Source organism: Aplidium turbinatum, chromosome 1 (assembly GCF_918807975.1).
Source record: "Aplidium turbinatum chromosome 1, kaAplTurb1.1, whole genome shotgun sequence".
In the NCBI taxonomy this organism is placed as follows: Eukaryota; Metazoa; Chordata; class Ascidiacea; order Aplousobranchia; family Polyclinidae; genus Aplidium; species Aplidium turbinatum.
This window is the reverse complement of record NC_137472.1, coordinates 28,275,279-28,298,439: the sequence shown is the minus strand read 5'-3', so window position 1 is coordinate 28,298,439 and position 23,161 is coordinate 28,275,279. Positions and strand designations below refer to the sequence as shown.

At 37.4% G+C, this 23,161-nt stretch overlaps 1 protein-coding gene across 2 annotated transcripts in view; it reads right to left on the bottom strand.

Moving 5' to 3' along the window:
* Window positions 1-23,161, bottom strand: part of LOC145769972 (GPN-loop GTPase 1-like) — a 43,677-nt gene that overhangs the window by 7,145 nt on the left and 13,371 nt on the right. The window contains exons 2-3 of one of the 2 annotated variants that reach the window (XM_082581542.1): window positions 11,408-11,608; window positions 8,409-8,525 (exon numbers count right to left, since the gene is read on the bottom strand). In XM_082581542.1, coding sequence (XP_082437668.1) covers window positions 8,409-8,525; window positions 11,408-11,608 — 318 coding nt within the window. The remainder of the gene's footprint in view (window positions 1-8,408; window positions 8,526-11,407; window positions 11,609-23,161) is intronic. The other variant, XM_082581551.1, reaches the window with a different exon arrangement.

Genomic DNA, 23,161 nt, shown 5'->3' with positions numbered 1-23,161 from the left:
ACCCAGAGCATCACAAAAGCTATTTTATGCGCTGACAATGCTCTTGTGAACTGTAAAAAGTTTGCAACCTTATAAATAGGCTACTGGCTTAATTGTTACGCAAAAGTTATTCTTTCATCGAATGCTTATTTTTTACCAGTGTCGTTGCGAATATAAAAAGTGGTACAAAATTAGATAAATGGTTTTTCGGCAGTAAAGTAATGCTTCCGATCATATGGCATCGTGCGTTCATGAACAGGCAGTTTTGCGTCTTCAAGTATTCCAGTGACGACGCGACAGCCTCTTCCTCCGGTACAGCATCCGATTTCGACTAGTTCTTTATCCAACAGACTTTGTGTTGCTCGCAGTATCCTAATTGTGCCGAAATTATGTTAGTGTATTGTATACGTAAATCGAGGCAATCTTCTATTGACTTGTTACCGGTTCCTGATTGAGCAATTAACGTTATTTCTATTAAATTAGGTTCATTTTACAAAGGGCATGTGTAATTTGGACCAGGGTACGAGTTTTTTTAAAAATCACCTTTGTGGCCATTGTGTTCAATTTCTTCCAATAATTTTTTTCATGTGTGTACCATGTCTTCAAGTTGTTAACATGTCAATTTCAAAAAAATAATTGTGTTGTAAAAAAGTGATGGCAAATCCTGCTTAAGGGGTTCAAATTACACAGGTTTCCCCTATGCGAAACTGCCAGGATTAAGCTCTACAAGAAGCTTTCCCAGTCCGAGGATAAAAATTCAATCAATCAAGCGCTAAGATGTGTACCTACCGGACGTGTATATTATTTCTTTTGCTCCAGGAAGAGAACTGTTGTAAACGCGCAACTGAGCATCGCAAAAAAAAAACCTTTAGTCCAGTGGTCTTCAACTTTTTTTTACAAAATCGCCCCTTTGTTGAAAGTGCGGGTCCAAATCGCCCCCTCAAACGAGGCCTCAAAATTAACGGCGGCCGTGGCCGCCGAAGGGTTCAGAAACGGCCACCGAAAGTAAGCTCTGCTCGGCCGCAGGTAACTCGAGAAGGATACAAGTAACTATCGAGGGCTTTGTATGCGTATTGCGAAAGCAAAACTCGTTTTCTTCTTATTACCATCGGAGATTCGGCTCGTTAACGCGAAGCGCTGAAGCAGAAAACTTACGTCAATCATAGACGTTTTTGTTGCTGGCCGCCGGAATCGCTTGCCGTTCGGCCATACTGGTTGCCGGGTGGAAAATTGTCGATTGTAGGGTGAGGCCATATTGTCCTTTGCTACCGATTGTCGAACGAAATTACCACGTGCTTGACCAGAGCACACTCAAAATCGCGCATGCACACACGCATTTGCATTGCAACAAACGACTCAAACCTGAGTTTCATGTTTGACCATGGTTTGACCTTTTTTTTACTCGTGCACAAGTCGAACAAACCAAAAAGTAGTTTAAGGATCCAGAACGATCTTGATCGATAATTGCACTCGGCCTTACCAATCGCCCCCCTAAACAGTAAAATCGCCCCCCAATTTCAAAAATTGTACAAATCGCCCCCTGGGGGGCGATATCGCCCCCGTTGAAGAACACTGCTTTAGTCTATTGTCGTCGGCGGCGGCTCTACCTCGTGTCCGAGCATTGGTTTCGCCTTCAAATCGAATTTGGCTTTGAATGGTGATGTCGTATGTGGCTTTAGAAGCCCAGTCTATGATGGGCGTGGGCAAAAGTCACATTGTATAGAGGGTGGGGGACGTGGTAGTTTTAGCTTTTCTAGTGTTTCGTTTTTCTTGGGCTTTTTGTATCCTGTTTCTTGTTTTTTCGAAAAATTTCCGCGCCTTCCCTGGTTCTTTTTCTCCAAAGTGATCTGTCACTAGCAAGTTGTTTCCAGGAATCCAGATCAATGTTTGCATGGCTGAGGGAGATTTTCAGCTGATCTTTGTATCCCATTTTTAGTTTTCCGGGGGGTCTTTTCCCTGTGTCTAGTTCATCATAAAGCATTATTTGCGGAAACCTCGTTGGGTCCACTCGAAAGACATGTCCTGTCCAGCAAAAGCAGTGTTGCAACCTGGCACGATCAAGGATTGCATCGTTGGTGAGACAATCTTCCCAACGAGTGCCTAGAATTTGGCCCAGTTTCCTCTGCTGGAAATTTTCAAGACGTTTGATGTCACGGCGATATAATGTTCAGGTTTCACAAGCATAGAGAAGGGTGGATAGAACGACTGCCCGGAAGACCATAATTTTTGCGCGGATAGATATAGCATGGTTGTTGAAAAAATGATGGTTGAGTCTTCCATAGGCACCATGCGCTGCTTTTATACGATGTTCAATATCCTTTGCACATGTTGGTGCTGTTGAAAGTATGCTATCAAGGTAGGAAAAGTAGTCCACTTAACCTAGAGGTCTTTCCTTAATATTGATCTCAGGGGAGGTGTGATCAGGTGGCGTTTGGTTGAGTATTCTAGTTTTATCAATGTTAACTTCCATTCCGAAATGCTCATAAGAGTTGTTGTATACTGCTAGTGTAACCTACTGCGAGATTTTTTCCTTTGGCATCTCTTTAGTCTCGCTTAGTACGTAAAGTCGTAAATGGTTATGCACGCACCCGCACGCAAACACAGTTAGGAACGAAATATGCTAGTTACCAAATGTTTGAGATGTGAAAAACTTTCCTAAAAAGCATCCAACAGAGTCATTTTAACAGTGCAATATTGTTAATTGGCTCATACGGCGAAATACAGACTGGCATAGACGATATCATACAACTAAAAGCAGCCTAAGTTATTTAATCTATAAAAGAAACCCATTGTGTCGAATAGCACGAAACGTGTATGGCGAAATGTTTGATGCCAGGCGTTAGAACTTTGATCAAAGCATTTTTCCGCAGAGTTCAAAATGGCGGCGCGGACGCTTTGGGAATTTCTCGCATGAAGCGTCGCTTTTAGGCCTTGCCTTGAAGTAAGTACCTGACGGAAGAAAATTTACGTAAGCCGGCACTCTTATGATTGCATCACATGATGCTCCCATCCCCCGATTGTACGTCGACCTGACTTGACGTCCTCTCTCAGCTTTTTTTCTTCTTCTTTTTAATTTTTTTTTCATAAGGCGCAGCGTTTGTCGAATAGTGACTGCGCGTGTCGAGCAAAATTGCCGCCAAGAAAGGCAAAAATCGCAGCCTTGAATATACAAATACAACAAATATGGATAATATTCTTCAACATAAATATTAAAATAAAAAGTAATAAAATAATCAAGGTTTTGTTATTGACCTAATACTAGCCGGGGTATATAAGTATATAGTAGGGTGGGTCGCGAAATTGACTTTTTCACCAAATCGAAAACCTCAAATGGTTATTTGAAAATAGGCCCAAAAAAACACTCCATGCCAAATCTGAGCTCATTTGGTCTAGGAATGGCTTGCGAAAATGCATTTGAAATTTCCCAAAAATCCTGATTTTTCGGGGAAAATGTCATTTACCATTTTTTCTCCAAAACTTGAAAAAAAAAATTCTGTCACACTATATTGATGAAATGCATGCCCTTATACAATTTAGATGTCATTGTACTCCTTTAAAGGCCAATTCAACTAGGATTATGTCTCAAAACTACTTGTTTAAAAATGTGAAAAAAACGCCAAATATGCATGATGACGAATACAATTGAAATAGCGTGTATTGTACACTGTAGTGTATTATACTGTATACTAGTGTGTATAAGCTAAAAGTAATTGATTAAATGCTTTATTGCAGCACACATTTAAAGCATTTTCTCAATTGTTCGAAGTTTTGTACCATTCAAGCTGAATTACATAGAAACATATTATGCAAAAGCATCTATGAAAGCAGTTCGGCTGCAGTCAGTCAATTCATTTATCAATCGTTGCTCCATCATAACTGCCACTTTGGTGCACAAATGAAATGAAATCCTTCTTCGAATCAGATATTGGATGAATGGCTCTTGAATTAAGCTTCGACAGAATTTGGCCCTCCCTGGTGCCTCAAGGTTGGCCTTCACATTACCAACACGACCATGTTCACTAACGTACAACCGGCAAACTCTGGAGGCCAAAGTCAACCATCGAGCATGGTTTAAGGGGCAGATATTGATGCTCTCTAGTCGGGCTGGTACAGATCCATTTCGAATAGCTGCACAAACATCATACAGTCCGATAAATCATAGACAATTTCTTGAGGTAGTTCTCGCATAGGTGGGGCATTCTTGATCGGTTGGAAATTGATATCGATAGGTAGGTATTCAGCAGACTTACAAAGTTGCCAATTAGGTCCTTTGAATGACCTATTGACCTATCACCGGTAGTTTCTCCATCAAGTTTGATAAAAAGATGCCGGAATGGCAACTCATTCAAGTGCAGCATGCATATCAGCCAGACAAGCTGATGGTCCAAAATCCAAATGCTTTTCTTATAATGCGATAACCCCGCCATGCATTCCAACGTTAACATTTGTTGAGTCACATCTGATGAACTTCAAACTGGTCGGCCAATTTTTTTCTTTTAGGACAGCCAATAAGAATTGCTGAATGTCCTTACTGTGTCCGCTTTGAGGAGTGAAGTGAGTTAGGTACCTGCCACCAGGCTGTTTCACTACAGAATAATGTTCTTCTTTGGCCACGTGCTTGCCGCTGGTTCCTGGTCGTGGAACAAGTGTTTGATCTTTACGGCCATCAAAATACACATCCTGGACCAAAGCCGGGCACACTGCGATGGAATTGCAATCCACATTTTCATTTCTAAGATATTTCTTATCTCTTTGGATTTTACTCATCAATTATTTGTGAAGTATCATCTTCCGTAACGATGCCGATATCAACTAAGAGAGCGGTACATATCACTGCTGTTGCTCGAATGGACACACCATATCTTTCACTTTCGCGTCCAGTATTTTCAAAAATCTTCTTTTGTGAAACCAATCGAGAAATTGATACGTTTTCGACATTGACAGTTCTGGCGTATCAGCAACAACATCCCTAAATAAAGACGTAACAGAGGAAACAATTGACGACGAGTCATCGGTATCATCAGTAATAGTAGAGTCTCCCTGAATGTCACTGGCAAATGTGCTGCAATGTGCAGCTGCGGATCTAGATCCTTTCTTTGCTTGTTTCCGTACTTGCTCTCTTAGTGCTGCTATCCAGTTGGATCGACACTTTGAATTTGAGAACTTGAGCGACCACTATCCCTTAACCACTGATCCCACACAAAATGCAGATCAATCAATGGTATTTGATCATCTTTTGGGCACTTGCATTTGATATGAGCTTTCATATCACATCCACAATTGTGTCCTTTTGAAGTAAAGTTAGTCCGTTTTTTCTTGGTGAGATGATTTCTTTTGAGATCTTCATATTCTTTAAGGAGCCTAATCAATTTGGTTTTCATAGTCTTGTCTGGAATTAGTGGAATATTGGTACAGATTTTGAGGTTAATTGATTTTACATCTGACATTATTTGTGAAAAGACAGCTTCTTCGTCCTCATCCCCCAGGCATCTTTCCCTAAGGAGATTCACTTTCTTCAAAATATCCTTAGATAATGGAAGTTGTGCCTAGGGTAGCTCTCTAGAAAGACCAACGATCGGGCATGCATTTTTTCTGGTTATTTTCAATTTTGACAGCATTGTAATCCGTCTACATTAACACTACCTCTCTCTTACAGTATAATTTTGTGAATGATGCAATATTGCATAATTTAGCATTTTTTTCACATTTTAAAGTAGTTTTTAACATAATCATGAGGTGAATTGTGACCTTGAAAAGGGTATAGTGGTATTTAAAATGTATAAGGAGATGGATTTCACCAATATTGGATCACAGAATAATTGTTTTTAAGTTCTGGATAAAAAAATAATAAATGCCATTTTTGCCCAAAAGTCTATATTTTTGGGAATTTCAAATGCATTTTCGCAATCTATTTCTGGTCCAAATCAGCTCAGATTTGGCATGGAGTATTTTTTCGGGCCTATTTTCACATATCCATTTGAGGTTTTCGAATTGGTGAAAAAGTCCATTTCGCGACCCACCCTAATATATAGCCCGTTTCGGTTCCGCCGAAACAGTAATCAAAACAGTAAAACAAACCAAAAAAATTACAATATTTAAAGAAAGCTTAAACATTTTTTTCTTCAAAGCACTCCCACTGCCAATGAATGCACTTTCCCATTTTACAACAGCACTGGTTGCCAGCACATGTCAACAACTTCATCAAATTAAATTGTGACAGTGAAATCATTGAACTTGAAAGTATTGTATGTGGTGTCAAAAGTTGTGACATAAAATGTTAAGGATTAGGTTTGGGAGAGTGAACTGATTGCCGATACATCTCTGTTTCTTTAAGGCGACAATACTAGGGCTAGCAACACTTTTTGATGGTGTGGATAAATAAGTCCAAATCATACAAGATGTTGTTACAACCCCAACAAGTTGTATATTTTTGAAAAGGTCTTGAAATGCTCTATAAGATAGAAACAAAAATTTCATGACATAATAACAAACAAGCTAGTCAGCTGGCTTTGAAGTCAAAAAAAAGCAAAATTAAGCAAAAATATTTAAAACCTAATGTTCACAATCAATGTGCGAGGTCTTGCGACGGGCTGCTTTGTATCCTAACGAACGTGCTGTTTTGATTGTGGAATCCTTGAGCGATGTGTTATTATCCGTTACTGACCTGTAGTGATCTCTGATTGCGAAGTCTTTATTATGTAATGTATTTCCAGAACATTCATTCAGAACAAACCTGGAATGTTCTTTTGTTTTTCACAATTGCCAAATGTCGTTTGTCATGACGTCATAAGGATGTTTATCAGTAGATCTGTCATTGCGAAATCTTTATTATGTAACATATTTTCTAGAACCTTCTACCCTACGTGAGAATCTGGAAGCTTCTTTAAACTTGCCTGTTTACGTTTAGTGCAACTTGACAGAACAATGAGTCCTTATGATGTAACATAACGTAACCTTCTCGAAGTTACTAGACCGAACAACCTTCTATAAATAGTGGTGTAATTTGCGTAATCGTTATTATTATGATGAGTTGATTATGAGAGTCGTGTTATGAGTTGTGAATTGGTAATAGGTGCAGAGATTATTGTTGATTGAGAGTTGAAGTAATTGAATACAAGTAGATGAGAATTGGTGCTGATATAAATTGTGTTTGAAATTAAAGTTATTTGAGAAGCCGTTCGTTAAAGTCCTTCAAGAATTTTCATTATCATTTCACTAGTAGAACTATTCGACATTTAATTGACTGCCTTTCGGTAATATCTCATTAAACTACGTCATTGAACCTTTCCAAGTCTCTTTCCTGGTAAAAGATAGAAAGAAATCATGACACCTAAAAACATAAATGAGGTGCACGCTATCGAGTTGAAACTTTTTTATATTGCCTTTTTTATAAACTTTTTTATATTGCCCTATTAACAAAAAAACAATGGGAGGATTTTTTCCTAACTGATCAATGACGAAAAATATTGTGTCACAAAGTATACCACTTCAAAACAAGGTATTTTTATTTGCTTTTTTTTCATTAAAGGGGTATTAGTTTGTATTTCAAAAAAAAACTGTTCCATTATTTGAATGTTCGTGCTGCTGTGAACATTTCCTGAAAATTTGAAGCAGATTGGACAAAAATTGAAGAAATAGATACATTTTTCGTTTAAAAGAACAACATTTTGAGAAAACACCACTTAAAGTTAGCAACATCATAACCAAAAATTTCCTCCTGAAATCCGCCACCTCGAAGTCTTCCATTGTATCTTCCTACTGCTAAGAGTGCTAAAAATGCCAACACTCAGCTCAAGTTAACATCTCTGACAAAGCTTGCAAAACTGATAAATCTCTAATCTAAATTGTATTTTAAAAATTGAATACTAGAAGGAACTTAGGCTACTTATCACAAGTCAATTCCACTTCAAAAATGCCAAATGATAGATTTTTTTAGAGTTCTGCAAGTGGTACTGAAGGTAAGAAAATTTTTTTTTGCACAAATGCGTTTAAAATTCAATAGAATTTTTACACATTCAAAATTTTCATTAAATTTCCTATCTTTTAGAGTTAAGAAAAAAAAAAATTATCACTAGTAATAGTATTAGTATTAAAATGATTCTGCAGACTCTAAACCTCAGTTCTGGCTTCTCGGTGTTTTGAGAATTGATAATCATGAATAATTGTAGGATCCAATTAGAAAGATTCAACCAAACGTATAATAATCAAAAAAAGACAAGCAGGTTTGGTAACTACAAAAATTTATTGGTAGAGCTTCTATTTGAATAAGAGTACTGATGAAGCCGCCTTTACGGCGGCGAAAGCTCTACCAATAAATTTTTGTAGTTACCAAACCTGCTTGTCTTTTTTTGATTAGTAATAGTATTGTCGCCTTAATGTCACAACTCACATGTTCCATTAGTATTATTTTTACATACAACTACATTTACCAAAGTTTCCGTGATGATAGCACCTGATGCAGACCAAGTGAAGACTTCAATCTGGCCTGGTGTGTCGATCAGTACGTTCTTAACATCAGCAGAGCGTTTTTGCAAAAATGACATCACCTGTAAAAAATTTAGGAGATTTATTAGTTCGGAATGGCCCGTTTCGGCTAGTTCCCTATTCAGCTACAGTCCGATTCGGCTAGTTCCCTATTCGGCTACAGTTTTAAATTGTATTTTGTATTTTATTCCACAATATCGTTTCTTTTGCATTCCGACAAAGAAAAATAAATTGAAATGAAATTTAGCGCAAAATGTTTGAACTATTAAATTGAAATGTTTGCTCACATAAAATCGACACGTATCCTATGTCACCATCTGTATGCAAACTTATAATGTATTAGAATCCTCAACTATTACAAAATTTCAAATCCAACGACGCCTTCTGTTTATTTAGAGAATTTTGTATTTTATTCCACAATATCGTTTCTAGGGTCCACGTCTTTTAGGCGCAGACAGTTAGGCGCTGGTCAAATAGGCGCGCACACTGTGGCGTCTGGATGTTTAGGTGCGGAGCACTGCGGCGCCCGTTCATTTAGGTGCTATTCCTAGTAAAGGCTGCAGATTGTATCAGCTTGACAGGTAGGGCAATGTTTTTCACATAAAGTGTTATATTGAACAGAAAAATATGTTGTTTTGTTAATGCGCGTGTGGAGATGAGGTGCGAGACAATTACGCTCTAATACTCTTGATATTAGCACATCTCCACAGGACATTTGCTATGCATCCTGAACACAGGTTGCAGCCAGATGGACCTTTACTTAATCTATTATCTTTCGCAATTACTTCTACTCGGGATGGAATGGTCGTGTGATGAGTTCGTATGAGACAACGCTCTACTACATGAATGCACTTCTATAGGGCATGTGAACCCTGGCTAGAAGTTGCAAGCATAATGGTGCGACTTTGCTCGTTGTTATACCTAGTCAGGGTTTTGACAGAAAACTAAGTTACTCTTCACTCAAGCCTACCACCCGCTTCAATATAGGCTACGGTATATTTTTTGCTGGTGTTTAGCGTACCATAGTTATTATTTGACTTAACTAAAAGTGAACTCAGTAATGTTCGGAAATTTGAATAATTTATTGATAAAACTTTTGCCGACGCAAACCTGGACTAACAACAAATAAATGCCGAACACGCGCAGTAAAATACAATATATTTTTCCGTTCAATATAACATTTTGTGTGAAAAGCATTGCCAGTTTAAGCAGCTTCACTCACGGAAGCCATGACATTTTTTTTTCAATATAACAATATAACATTTTTTTCAATATCACAAAAAGCATTGCCCTACCTGCCAAGCTGATACAATCTGCAGACTTTACTAGGAATAGCAACTAAATGGACGGGCGCCACAGTGCTCCGCACCTAAATATCCAGACGCCACAGTGTGCGCGCCTATTTGACGGGCGCCTAACTGTCTGCGCCTAAAAGACTTGCTCCTCGTTTCTATTGGATTCTTGCATTTTATCCAGTGTTTACCTTTGAGTGCCTTCCCAGACGAAAAAATCCGTCATTTTTACATTGATTCAACGTCTGCAGACTATTTGGCAACTGTCTTTTTTTCGTCAACTCGTTTTCGCTGAGACTTTGTCTCATTAACCTCTATTGTTAATCATGAAAAATGTTGTTTTGATGTAAAACACTTATTTTGAACAAACCCAGACAATAAAATTGACGGATCTTACCATCTGGGAAGGCACTCAAAGGTAAACAGTAAACACTGGATAAAACGCAAGAATGCAAAAGAAACGATATTGTGGAATAAAATACAAAATTCTCTAAATAAACAGAAGGCGTCGTTGGATTTAGAATATTTAGGTGTGGTGCCCAGTCATTTAGGTGCTATTCCCAGTAAAGTCCATTTCATTAGGTGCTTGATGGTAATATTGGAGATTATATCCACTTGGCAAATAGGGCAATGCTTTTCACACAAAATGTTATAATGAACAGAAAAATATATAGTTTGCGTCGGCGAAAGCTTTATCAACAAATTATTCCAGTTCCCAAACATGACTGAGTTAAGTTTAAGTCAAATAATAACCACACTAAACATCAGTAAAAAAACATACCGAATATTTAAGCAGTAATCAAACATTTCTGACAAATGATTATTAGTTTAATTTTACAAACCGAATAGCACCTACATGACCAGCGCCACAGTGCGCACCACCTATTTAGCAGGCACCTAACTGTCTGCACCTAAATAACGAGGATCTCTTTAGTTATGAAATTATTTTTCCTGAATCATAGAAAATGTAGGGACAGTACATTACCGGACGAGTAACTCCGTTGTTCCACCAACATTAGAAGAGTTAATTGCCAATTTGACATTTTTTACGCTTTGCAGCTGGCTTGCATTCAACTGAAAACTTGAAATTATATATATACTTTATAAACAATTTCACTCTTCTTAAAGTATATACCTTATTTTGTAAATCAAATAAAAACGTAACTAACCCTTCTAGTGTTGCGGATGCCAGATATACCAAAAACGGATGCAATTTCGTATCTCTATGAGCTACAATCCCTAAGAAAATCTTAGAATTCATGTAGTTATTTAGTGAGTGGTCTGAGACTATTTAGAGACTCCAATTCAGAGACAGCCTTTTTCGGAGATGAACAAGCGGTGCTTTCTTGAACATCCAGGAAAAAACTTTAAAAAAACACTGTTTAATGTTGCAGCAAGTGCTTGCAACAAATAAAAAACATTAAAACCTCAGAAAAAAAATAATGTAAAAATCATATCAGTTTAGAAGTTTAGCTTTTCAGAGAGCACCTTGTTTGATTAATACTGTAGATGAATGATTTAAACTTATATATAGCCTATTATTATAAATGCTATCAAATATCAAATATTATTATAAATGCAAGATAAGCTGTTATAAAGTTAGAATTTAATTTTGAAATAAACATTAAACAAGCTTAGTCATTTCAGGCTACCTGATCAAACTTGGTGGTAAATAGGTTAAGAGATGTCATTATAGCTCCATTTGGTCCCAAACCATACTGTTTCATTACTTCTTTGTATTTCACAGTGTCTTGGATGTCAATATTGACGGGAAAAGGGACTTCACTGACAGCAGGATCGAGATTGATTACATAGGGTGCACTTTCCTTGGCATGAAGATGTGCTGTCAATCTCTATAGAAAACGGGAATGGCCCGTTTCGGTGAGTCCGATTCGGTGAGTCCGATTTGGAGAGTCCGATTCGGAGAGTCCCCTATTCGGAGACAGCCTTTTTCGGAGAGTTCCCTATTCGGAGATTTTTTGAAATTTTTTTTGAAAATTATCCGGTACCGTAGCCTAATTATCATTGCCGCTTTTACATCGTTTTAACGTCGCTAAACGTTCAAATCGTGCAGAAAAAATATTTTTAAATAAAATGTTTGAACCATTAAATGAAAATTCGTCGGTATCGTAGCCTAATTATCATTGCCGCTGGTTACATCGTTTTAACGTCGCTAAACGTTCAAATCGTGCAGAAAAAATAGAAATAAAATGTTTGAATAATTAAATGAAAATTCGTCGGTACCGTAGCCTAATTATCATTGCCGCTTTTACATCGTTTTAACATCGCTAAGCGTTCAAATCGTGCAGAAAAAAATAGAAATAAAATGTTTGAACAATTAAATGAAAATTTGTCGGTACCGTAGCCTAATTATCATTGCCGCTGTTACATCGTTTTAACGTCGCTAAACGTTCAAATCAAGCAGAAAAAATAGAAATAAAATGTTTGAACAATTAAATGAAAATTTGTCGGTATCGTAGCCTAATTATCATTGCCGCTTTTACATCGTTTTAACGTTGCTAAAAGTTGAAATCGTGCAGAAAAAAATAGTCGAAGCTTTACATGAGTGGGGTTTAAACCTAACCATTGAGATCTTAAGACTAAAAAGCAAATTAAATTTATTTTTGAACTATTAATGTTTGCTCAGATAAAATTGACATGTATCCTGCGTCGCCTTCTGCATGCAAACTTAGAATAAATTATATTAGAATCCTCAACTATTACAAAATTCTAAATCCAACGACGCCTTCTGTTTATTTACAGTAGAGAATTTTGTATTTTATTCCACAATATCGTTTCTTTTATAGTTGAAATTCTCGAAGCTTTAGATAAGTGGGGTTTAGACCTAACCACTGAGATCTTAAATCATATTTATGCCACCGGAAAGACCCTAGTGATATGGTACGTTCCATATTCATAACTTTACCAAAGAAAACCGGAGCAACAGAATGCTCACTTCATATCTTAAATATCTTTGCTATGTTGACGTGTATTGTTTTTGATATGATGGTCACAAATAAAAACAATTCAACTGAACTGACATGACGAATTTTCATTTAATTGTTCAAACATTTTATTTCTATTTTTTTTCTGCACGATTTGAACGTTTAGCGACGTTAAAGCAATGTAAAAGCGGCAATGTTAATTAGGCTACGGTACCCGATAATTTTCAAAAAGAATTTCAAAAAATCTCCGAATAGGGAGCTCTCCGAAAAAGGCTGTCTCCGAATAGGGACTCTCCGAATCGGATTCTCCAAATCGGACTCACTGAAACAGGCCATTCCGACACCATACAGTAGTTGAGTAGCATAATTATTACAACAGTCAATAGTACTGTGATTGAACTGACTCGTGTGGAAATAAATTTCATTGTAATAGTCAATAGTATGTTAATTGAGTTTCAGGCAAAATTTAGGTAGGGGTCCGCAGAATTAATAATTTGTCTAAAGGGGTCTGTTACAACAAAAAGGTTGGGAGTCACTGTTCTAAAGGCATGCATGACTGGTTTTGAGTATGCTTTTACTGGCCGACGTTTATCGGCGAAAAATAGCCGATGAGTCATTCCATTATAATTCAACCAATGGTGAACAACCTCACCTCTCAGATTTTTCTTGTTTTTTGATATTTCAAAGACACAAGGAAATGATCGAGAATGTATTTTAAATTTTTTCTCTATCTTACTTGGTTTTTGAGTAATCGAATATTTAAAATTTGCATTTTTGCCACTAATGGCGCCATTGCGCAATTCAATGTTTTACAAAATTGGCCTAAAATCTACATTTCTGAGTCAAATTTTCTAAACAAAATGTCTAATTGTATGTTTTTGGGACCAAGGATCTCAAAAATGAGGTCAAAAACACCAAACAATGCTTAATTTTTTGTGTAAGGAGTCTTGAATATAAATTGGGGTACCCAACTTCAGATGCCCCCAATTTGCTCATGATTCAACATTTTTTTCCCTGGCAACTTGCAATAGTCTTATAAATGCCTGATCTCACTGGGGCTAAAATATCTTTTAAGGATGTTTTTTATACAATAAGGAATTTCACTTTTAACATTGCCCTGTAACACAGTCCAACAAAAAACAAAATTCTGATGCCGAAGATGTTTTCACCACTTCACTTTTCAGTTTTCACCAACTAGATTTTGGAATAAGTGCAACATGGAACTTCTTTGCTACTAACCACGGGAAGTCTGCTTGTGATGGAGAGGGTGGAACAGTAAAAAGAAAATTAGCAAACGAAAGTTTAACCAGAATTCGAGATAATCAAATTACAACAGCAAAAGAAGCATTTAATTTTTGTACATAATGAATCAATTCAAGGAATGAAGTTCTTCTTTTTGTCAACAAATGAGTTGGAACAAACTCGACAAATCTGCAAGCACGAAGCAGTTTTCATGTTTTTTACCCATTCGAGTTGGTGTAATTGCTTTCAAAGAACGGCTGAAGATGACGAAGCAAGTGGAAAACACCACTTCTTTCAAACAACATCACAGTTGTTGACACCAAAGCTTCAAGATTATATAGCTGCAATGTATGACAACCACTGGTGGATTGGCTTGGTAGTCGACAACACTCAAATTGGTGAAGTTAAAATTAAATTTATGGCTCCACATGGCCCTAGAACAACTTTCCACTAGCCGACAAGAGACAATGTTTGGTGGGTATCCACAAACAACATTATTCGAGTGCTGCAACCATTATCCTTGACATTGGGGTCAGGTCGAAGTTATAGTTTGGCAGCTGAAGATCTTATTGCATTGAGCAAACAATAATTTGTTTTCTGGAAAGCCTTTATTTTGATCTCCAAGTTAGAAACGCTGTTTTGATTAATGTACTTAATGCATTCCTTCTTTGAGTACCATGCCTGTTCCAAGCTTAAGCGTTCATGCACAGTTCTTTCCATTTATCCCGGTATTTAACTGAATTAACAGTAGTTGTGGTTTTAACGTGAAAGTGATTAATGATTATTGAGAAAAGTAAGGCGCTGTTTTCCACGTGCTCAATTATTGTTTATCATTGTGAACATCCCTTGGGAATTCCACCTGCTGACATTAGAGTTAGATTTTTAAGAAATCAACATCATTGTAGGCTACTAAGAAGTCTTACCCATATAATATTGTAATTGCAACATAAAATACAGCACCGGTAGTAAGGCAAACCGGGGCGTGTTGTCACAGGTTTGGGGTTTTTCGATTTGTGCTTTTGCTATATACAATGCAAGTGATTTGGTTATATCATTCGTATGCTGTCCACTTACACTTCCTTTTGCCACTAGTTAAACTTTTTAAATGCAAAAGGATTTCAAGAAAATCAAATTTTTGTAAAAAAAAAAATTGTGACAACACGCCCTGTGCTGGGGCGTGTTGTCACAACTTTTTTTTTACAACAATTTGATTTTCTTGAAATCCTTTTGCAGTTAAAAGTTTACCTAGTGGCAAAAGGAAGTGTAAGTGGACAGTGTGAGTGTACGAATGATATAACCAAATCAATTGCATTGTCCTAGCAAAAGCACAAATCGAAAAACCCCAATTACGTGGAATTTACAAGAAGTTTATTATGTGGAATTTACACATTCATAAATTCATAAACAAGTTGAAATTAATTCAACAACTGCTTTGAGTCTTGTTTCCTTGCCTTCACATATCGACCAAGGGTTTGGTAGTTTATGCCAAATTTTGCTTCTGCCTCTCGTAAGCTGTGACCATCATCACAATTGTGACAACTCGCCCCGACGTACGCAATCGGACAAAAGTTTTAATGGCGGCTAGAAAAGGCACGCTATTAATTTCTAAAGTGTCAGCTAAACTTCTAACATAATAAGCTATAAAACTGATTTCATACTTGCGGTCAGACGAAAGCGTCACACAATTTTGAAAAGTTAGTAAAATTTACATTGATGACCCAATTTTTGATAATAATTTAATTTAAGCTAAACCTGCTGTATTTTCTTGACTTTGCTAACTTCATAATGAAGATGACTCTTAAGGAAGCACGTGCTACAAAAATAGACTCGAAGCAGTCAGTGCAAGTACAAAAAAATTGCTGTGACAACACGCCCCTTGTGACAACACGCTCTGGTATGCCTTATTAAGAGCGCGAAAAGTAGCAATAAAAAAGCAATTTTTAAAGGTGTAAAATAATATTTTAGATTCATGCATTTGTTACCATGAATATATAAGTGATAGATTTATAATTGCTGGAATTTTCTCAATGTTGGCTGCAATCTTTTCAGTTTTTTGCAGTGCTTTGCTCAATATTTTGTTATTGTATTCACTGGTGTTTTCAACTATTATCATCCATCTTGTTCTATACATGTATAGTATTGTATACTGTAACAAACTAACAATATATTGTCATCCAAACTCATTATAATCATCAAAGTACAGATGCAATGCATACATAACAAGTGGCACTTTGAAAGTGATGTGACTGATATGCACAATTATTTAAAAGTATCAAAGGAGCAATGTTAAAAGTGAAATTCCTCATCGTACAAAAAACATTCTTGAAAGATATTTTAGTTCCAGTGAGATCAGGCATTTATAAGACTATTGCAAGTTGCCAGAGAAAAAAATGTTGAATCATGAGCAAATTGGGGGCATCTGAAGTTGGGTACCGCAATTTATATTCAAAACCCCTAACACAGAAAACTAAGCATTGTTTGGTGTTTTTGACCTCATTTTTGAAATCCTTGGCCCCAAAAACATACTATTAGACAATTAGACATTTTGTTTAGACAATTTGAGTCAGAAATGTAGATTTTAGGCCAATTTTATAAAACACTGAATTTGCACAATGGCGCCACTAGTGGTGAAACTGCAAATTTTAAATACGCGATTACTCAAAAATTAAACGAGATAGAGAAAAAATCTGAATTATGTCATCAATCATTTCTTTGTGTTTTCAAAGTATCCAAAAATAAAAAAAATCTGAGAGGTGAGGGTTTTCAATTTTCCTAAAATTGGTTGAATTATAATGGAATGACCCCGATACAATATATCGACTACCCCTGATATCGGATGACCGATATATCGGTCAAGCTCTATAACTTTTGATATTTTGGCATGTTTTTAATTCAATGGCAAAATCATTGCCGAGGTAAAATTACGGATTGTAAAATGGCGTCGGCAATTGCCGAAATAAAATCAAGAGACAAAATATGGTAACTGCTATTTGGAAATAATGCTTTTCCAATAAAAATAAAATCAAATTAAAAAAACGCCCATTTGTTAATTATAACTAGCAAGTTATATTGTTGTTCCAGAGGCTCATTTGTTTATTGTTTCTATGCACGCGTCATCTGATTTGTTAGCGCTTTACCTGCGAGAAGGCGCCTTCTCAAAGGTAGAGCCAGCACTGTTCACTTTACTTTCAATCATTCCAGTTTTCTGTTATTTGCCGTCCGGATGGCTAAAATCTTTTGGTGTTACTGCTTGGTATTTGTGAAAGACTATTTTTAATCCTTCAATAAGAAAATCAAATCAACTTCAAAAATTGTGTGTTAAAAGAAGTCTTAGAAAGGATAGGGAAACTTATGTTACAAGCTCTCTAAATTTAAGTCTCTGTAAACAACTTAGAGGGACGAACCAAATTAAAAATAGTAGTTCAAAGACCATCAAATTAATCTAACTTTGCAACATCAGAAGAAAGAAGAAAAGAAACCGAATGTGAAAGAATTCAATCATAAAGGGAATATATAAAGAAGCTTCAGAAGAAACAAAGAACATCCAAACAAACGAACTCTTGGCATGAAAGGTAGTTCCGAACTTTTCTCAATTGAGTAATTAATCGTAGTGTTGTATTATATTGTATTTCTTTAGCCGGTAATTAATTGTAATATTGTACTGTAATTCTTTAACCAGTAATTGTTAGGCGAATGTCTTCGTCGCCCATATCTAGTTGTATCTTTGAAGGCCTAAATGTTGGAATTGGTGATCATGGTGATGTGTTGAGGGCCACCCACCCACCGATCGTTAACTTGACTAAAGAGTGTGATGAGACAGTTCCTGAGGTTAACTACACATATAAAAAGGAGTCTCATCCCATGACAACTCGGCTTAAAGCTAAGATCGAAACTCAATCCCATCCCGCTGCTTACGAATCCCGACTTAAACTACAGCCTCGAAACTTTGACCCCGATGCAGGGCACTCTGATGCCCTTATAGAATTTAATAAACAAAGAGAAATTAATGCGCTGATAGCTAGGAATGAATTGAAAAAGGAAGAGATAAGATCTAACCTAGCCATTCAAAACTTAAGTGCCGAGTCTGAAATCAAGAAACAGCAAATTAAATTAAATGTCACTACTGGCTTGGGTGAAGATCACCGATCGTTTCCCGAGTCTAGCACTAATCTGAATACTAACGTTCCCTTTGATGACCCCACGTATCCGGAATTTAAGAGACGTGGAAGCTTTGGGGCCGCTAGAGATGACCCCACGTACCCGGAATTTAAAAGACATGTAAGCTTTGGGGCCGCTAGAGATGACCCCACCGATTCGAATTTAAATAGGAACGATAATTTAACCTGGGAAGCCTTACTTCTTGACGAAACCCCAGCGGTCTCTCGATCCCCGGAGCCTTATGTGCCCGAGTCTAAGTTTAGGGACACGTATGGGCGCCAGACGACAGGAACTCAGAACTTTGGTACGAACCATTCTCACAACCCACAAGTAATCCCAAGGCACGTAAGTACTGGTCGTTCTAACATCTATGATTCTCGGCCACCCAGGGAGTCTGAAATTAATTGTACACAACAAGATTCATTTTTTCAATATCAAAACTGTAGGGCCTATCTCGATAGAGCTACTTTGATTGCTTATAATGGGGAGAATATGCCCTTCATATTTTTCAAAAGTCGCATCAATGCTTTAATGAAAAGCTGCCCCTTCCAAGAATCTTGCCTAACTTTACTGCAAGCTGCGTGTGTCGGAACGGCTGCGCAAACTATAGCTAATCTTGTTTCTGATACCCCAGGTTTGCCTCCTGAGGCTAGGATTAAAATGTCTCTAGAACGGCTATCACAATGCTTTGGAGTACGTGGTGGCTTTTATGCAGAACCGGAAGTCAGGAAGTATCGTTACGGACTTAAGTGGCCATCGGTGTCGGCTTCTATGTGGAAAGATTACAAAGATCAATTATCACAATGTTTGCTGTACGCTCAGGCACATGACCAACGCGACAAGTTGGAAGGACGGTTTGTATTAGACTTAGCGAAACGACTGCCACTAGCAACACGATCGAAATTTTTAGACTTTCTGTTTGAGCAACATGGCAGTACTAACGAACCTGAGTTTCACAATTTACTTGATTTTGTAGTACGGGAAGAAACATGTCTATCTTCCGACTTCGCCATATTGTTGCTAGGTGATTCTGACCCTTCGGGAGCCAAAATGACGTACAGGAAATCATCTGCATGCCCAGTGAGGCAAACTTCAGCAAAGGTATTTAGTAACAGTAAATATTCCTCTACAACACGCCCTTGTCTTTGTTGTTCGGTGAATGGTGCTGAAGAACATCACCGTTTATCACAATGTACTAGATTCTTAAACATGTCTCTTGTAGAACGAAAAAACCTGATCATTAAGGCTAAAAGATGTTTGAATTGCTTGAGTAGTAACCATATTGTTGATGACTGTACCTACCGTAATACTTGTCGTGAATGCAGAGATGATCGAGTTGAAAAGCATCATTTCCTCTTACATCAACTTTATAAGTTGGTACCTCAGTGTAATTCTTCTACAAAAGTACACTACAACGGCAATAGAAATCAGGCACCTGGACGCAACAACAACTTAGAGGTACCGGTACGTAGCGTCTGTATCCGGAATGCCAAGGCGGCCTGGAATCGCGTGACTGCCGCCCGGATTGTCAATCCTATCAACGGACAGTCGAAGTTAGTTTACTGTCAACATGACCCAGGATCTCAACTAACCTTTGTGTCAAGTAAATTAGTCCGAGACCTGGGTTTATCTCCTTTCGACAATGTATCGTTTAATATGGATACAATGATTGGGAAGAAAGCAACCAATGCCGATTTAGTAGAGTTTAGCATCCAGTCATTAAGCACTGGAGAATTGTTTAACAGCATTACATCAGTAGTCAACCCCCCTTGGGGTGATGATGTTCACGCACTGCCACACAGACAGAACGTGAGTGACTATTGGAATTTTGATGATGTAGAGATTTTTTCCTTAGACAAAATGGACACGGTCGACGTACTTATACGTAACGACAATGCTCATCTCATGTTGGTCCACGAGGAGCGCCCAGGAGGAAATGTTACTGACCCACACGCAATTCTTACTCCTCTTGGTTGGCTGGCCTGTGGTGGAAGATCACCCATAGAGGCGAGCGTTACAAAAGTTGGTAAAACCAGTCTGGCTTTAGAATGTGATGTGATATCTTACCTCAAATCTCAAGTTAAAACTAAAAATCAAGAAATTAATGACCTGAAAGAGGTGATTAGAGAAATCTCGATAAATGACGAATTACCTCAGTTATCTCGTAATGATGTGATTGCAACTCCACAAGTCGAACCAAATATTAAGTTAGAAGGGGAACAATTTGAAATCCCCGTCCCTTTGATGAGTAACATCAACTTACCTAACAATTATAAGCTGGCGGTAGACAGGGCCGCGGCACTTCGGAAAAAGGCTTTGAAACAACCCGACCTTTATGAATATCTAACCGATGCGATGAAAGACTTGCAGTCGAATGGCTATATCGAGCGTATCGATGACGACTTGAGTGCAACTCATGCTACGGGTTGTACATGGTATCTGCCATATTTTGTCACTTCGCAATCTAAGAAGCGCATTGTATATGATGGGAAGTCCAAATTTAACGGCGTGTGTGTAAATGACGTAATTATGTCTGGCCCGGATCTTTTGAATCCGTTGCTACATGTGCTAACTAGGTTCAGGTTAGGGAAATTTGCCTTGATGGCCGATGTTACGAAATGTTTCTTTCAGATAAGACTGCCTGCGAGGCAGAGGAATCTCTTTCGAATACTCTGGTTTGACCAAGATGACATAGAAAACGGCAAACTAGTCCCATTTCGTTTTTGTGTCCACTAGGGTGCATCAAGCCTATATTAAAGTTGTGCTACCTCTGGAAAAAATCAATTGTGTAAAATATTACCAAATTTGGATGAACTCTACCGGGTCCACATCGAGCTTGAAAAAACGAGAAATAGGGTCATTTCACATGAAAACAGGCAATATAAAGATACCTCGAATATGATACCTCTCAGATTTGGTGAAAAGTTGTCATAACTCCATTCCCGCCTCAAAGAACATCTCAGCTCGGATAAAAGTTCAGTATTTGATCACCAACAACAATGCCAAGCAGACTTTGAATTTAAAGTTATTGGAAGAGAAAATGACGCGGTACAATTACGTTTCAAAGAGGCCATATTCATTAGCAAACAAAATCCTAAAATCAACAACCGCGCCGAAAGGGAAGAACTACGTCACCTAATCTACTAATCAACTGATCCAACAAAACCTCACAGCAATAACGCCTAACAGCACAGAAACTCAACAGTGACAAGGATGAAAATGTCCATGATCGTCCAGCAGTGAATAAAATACTTTAGTTTTGTGTTACTCTACAACAAGCAGCTGGACGACCATATGACTATAAAATGCCCACATGGTTATTTAGAGCTCTAAAAAGGGCCATTTCTGCCTGATAGGGTTTTCAGATCCTCAAAAGATCTCTGTTAATGGCACCACAACCACAACCCTCAAACTTGATTTGACAGAAACAAAGTTTCCAAGTATTACAAATAATCATGTTTTATAAAAATATTCTGATTGGTTTGGATGTCAGAAGCATTCAAAAATTGAAAAAAACACCTTTACGGGGCAAAATATTAGGATTTTAGTGACCCACCTAATAGGCCTACCCATGCATCCAGAAATGTTGTTTTTTATTGTTGAATTGTATAGTAGCCTATAGTCTATAATGACTTAGCATAGCATTATTGGTTTTCCAAATTACATTTTGCAATAGAAGTTGTGATGCACTGAAAACAGCAAAATTTGCTATATTATATGCTACCCCCACAAGTCAAAAATGAGGGTGGTTCTCGAAATTTAAATGACCGCCATGGACAAACCCTTTGAGATATTGATCTAAAACTTGGGATTCTTTCATTTGGTAGTCTAAGGCATATTATGACAACTTTTTACCAAATCTGAGAGGTATCATATTCGAGATATCTTTATATTGCCTGTTTTCATGTGAAATGACCCTATTTCTCGTTTTTTCAAGCTCGATGTGGACCTGGTAGAGTTCATCCAAATTTGGTAATATTTTACACAATTGATTTTTTCTAGAGGTAGCACAACTTTAATATACTGCCATGAGAAAATTTTTTCATGAGGGGGGCTTGATGCACCCTAGTGTCCACCATTGGCGTAATTTTTTTTTAAATTTGACGAAATTAGGGGTGCTCTAAGTTATCTTATGAAAATTGTCAATATAGGCTAATCAATTGAAAACCTGACCGATGGAAAATGTTAAAACAAATGACTCAATCTAATAGTAAATTCAACCATGTTTAGCCTACGTCATGAAACGTCGAATCAACATAAAAGAAGATAATTTTGTCGTATGTGTAATCGAATAGACTGCAGCGGTATGTCAAACGATCAGATAGAAATGATAACAAGTACCATATTTACTTGATTGTAAGCCGCGCTTGATTGTAAGCCACCCTTGATTGTAAGCCGCATGTGATAGTGTTAAAAATTTAATGTAAGCCGCAAATACTGTTATATATATGATCCATGGCCACCTGGAGATGCGGCCTGATTTGTCACATTTTGCAGATTTTGGTTACAGCTACTGCTAGTGCTTGACTGACATTTTTTGAGATGTTTTTACTTTTTGCGGTTTCCTAATGACATAAAACTTTTTCGTTGCCTTGGGGAAGCAGTAGCAAATGAGAAAAAGTAAGTTGAAAAACGCAAATTCAGACAGTGTTATTGAAAATTAACAGTCTGACTAAAATCTTCGAAATCAAATTTTCTTTGTTTTTCAACATGTGAGGATGTTAAAACCTTTTGTGTCATCTGGGGAAAAGAATAAAGAAAGCGTAAAAATCTAATTTTTAGAAAAATTTCTATAAACGTTTGCCCAAAGTTAGAAAAACCTGGAAATTTCTGCAAAATGTGACTAATCAGGCCATATCTTCAGGTGGCTATGTATGATCTTATAATTTTACAATATAATTTTGAAAACCGCAAGGTTGGCAACCCTGACCATAAATAAAACTGACAACTCCTTTTTTCTTTCGAATGTACGTCATAAATCCATGTGACAATTTAAAATGCACGTCACAACTTCACAATTGTCGGCATCAGACAACGCAGTAGGGCAAAACATCTATGGCA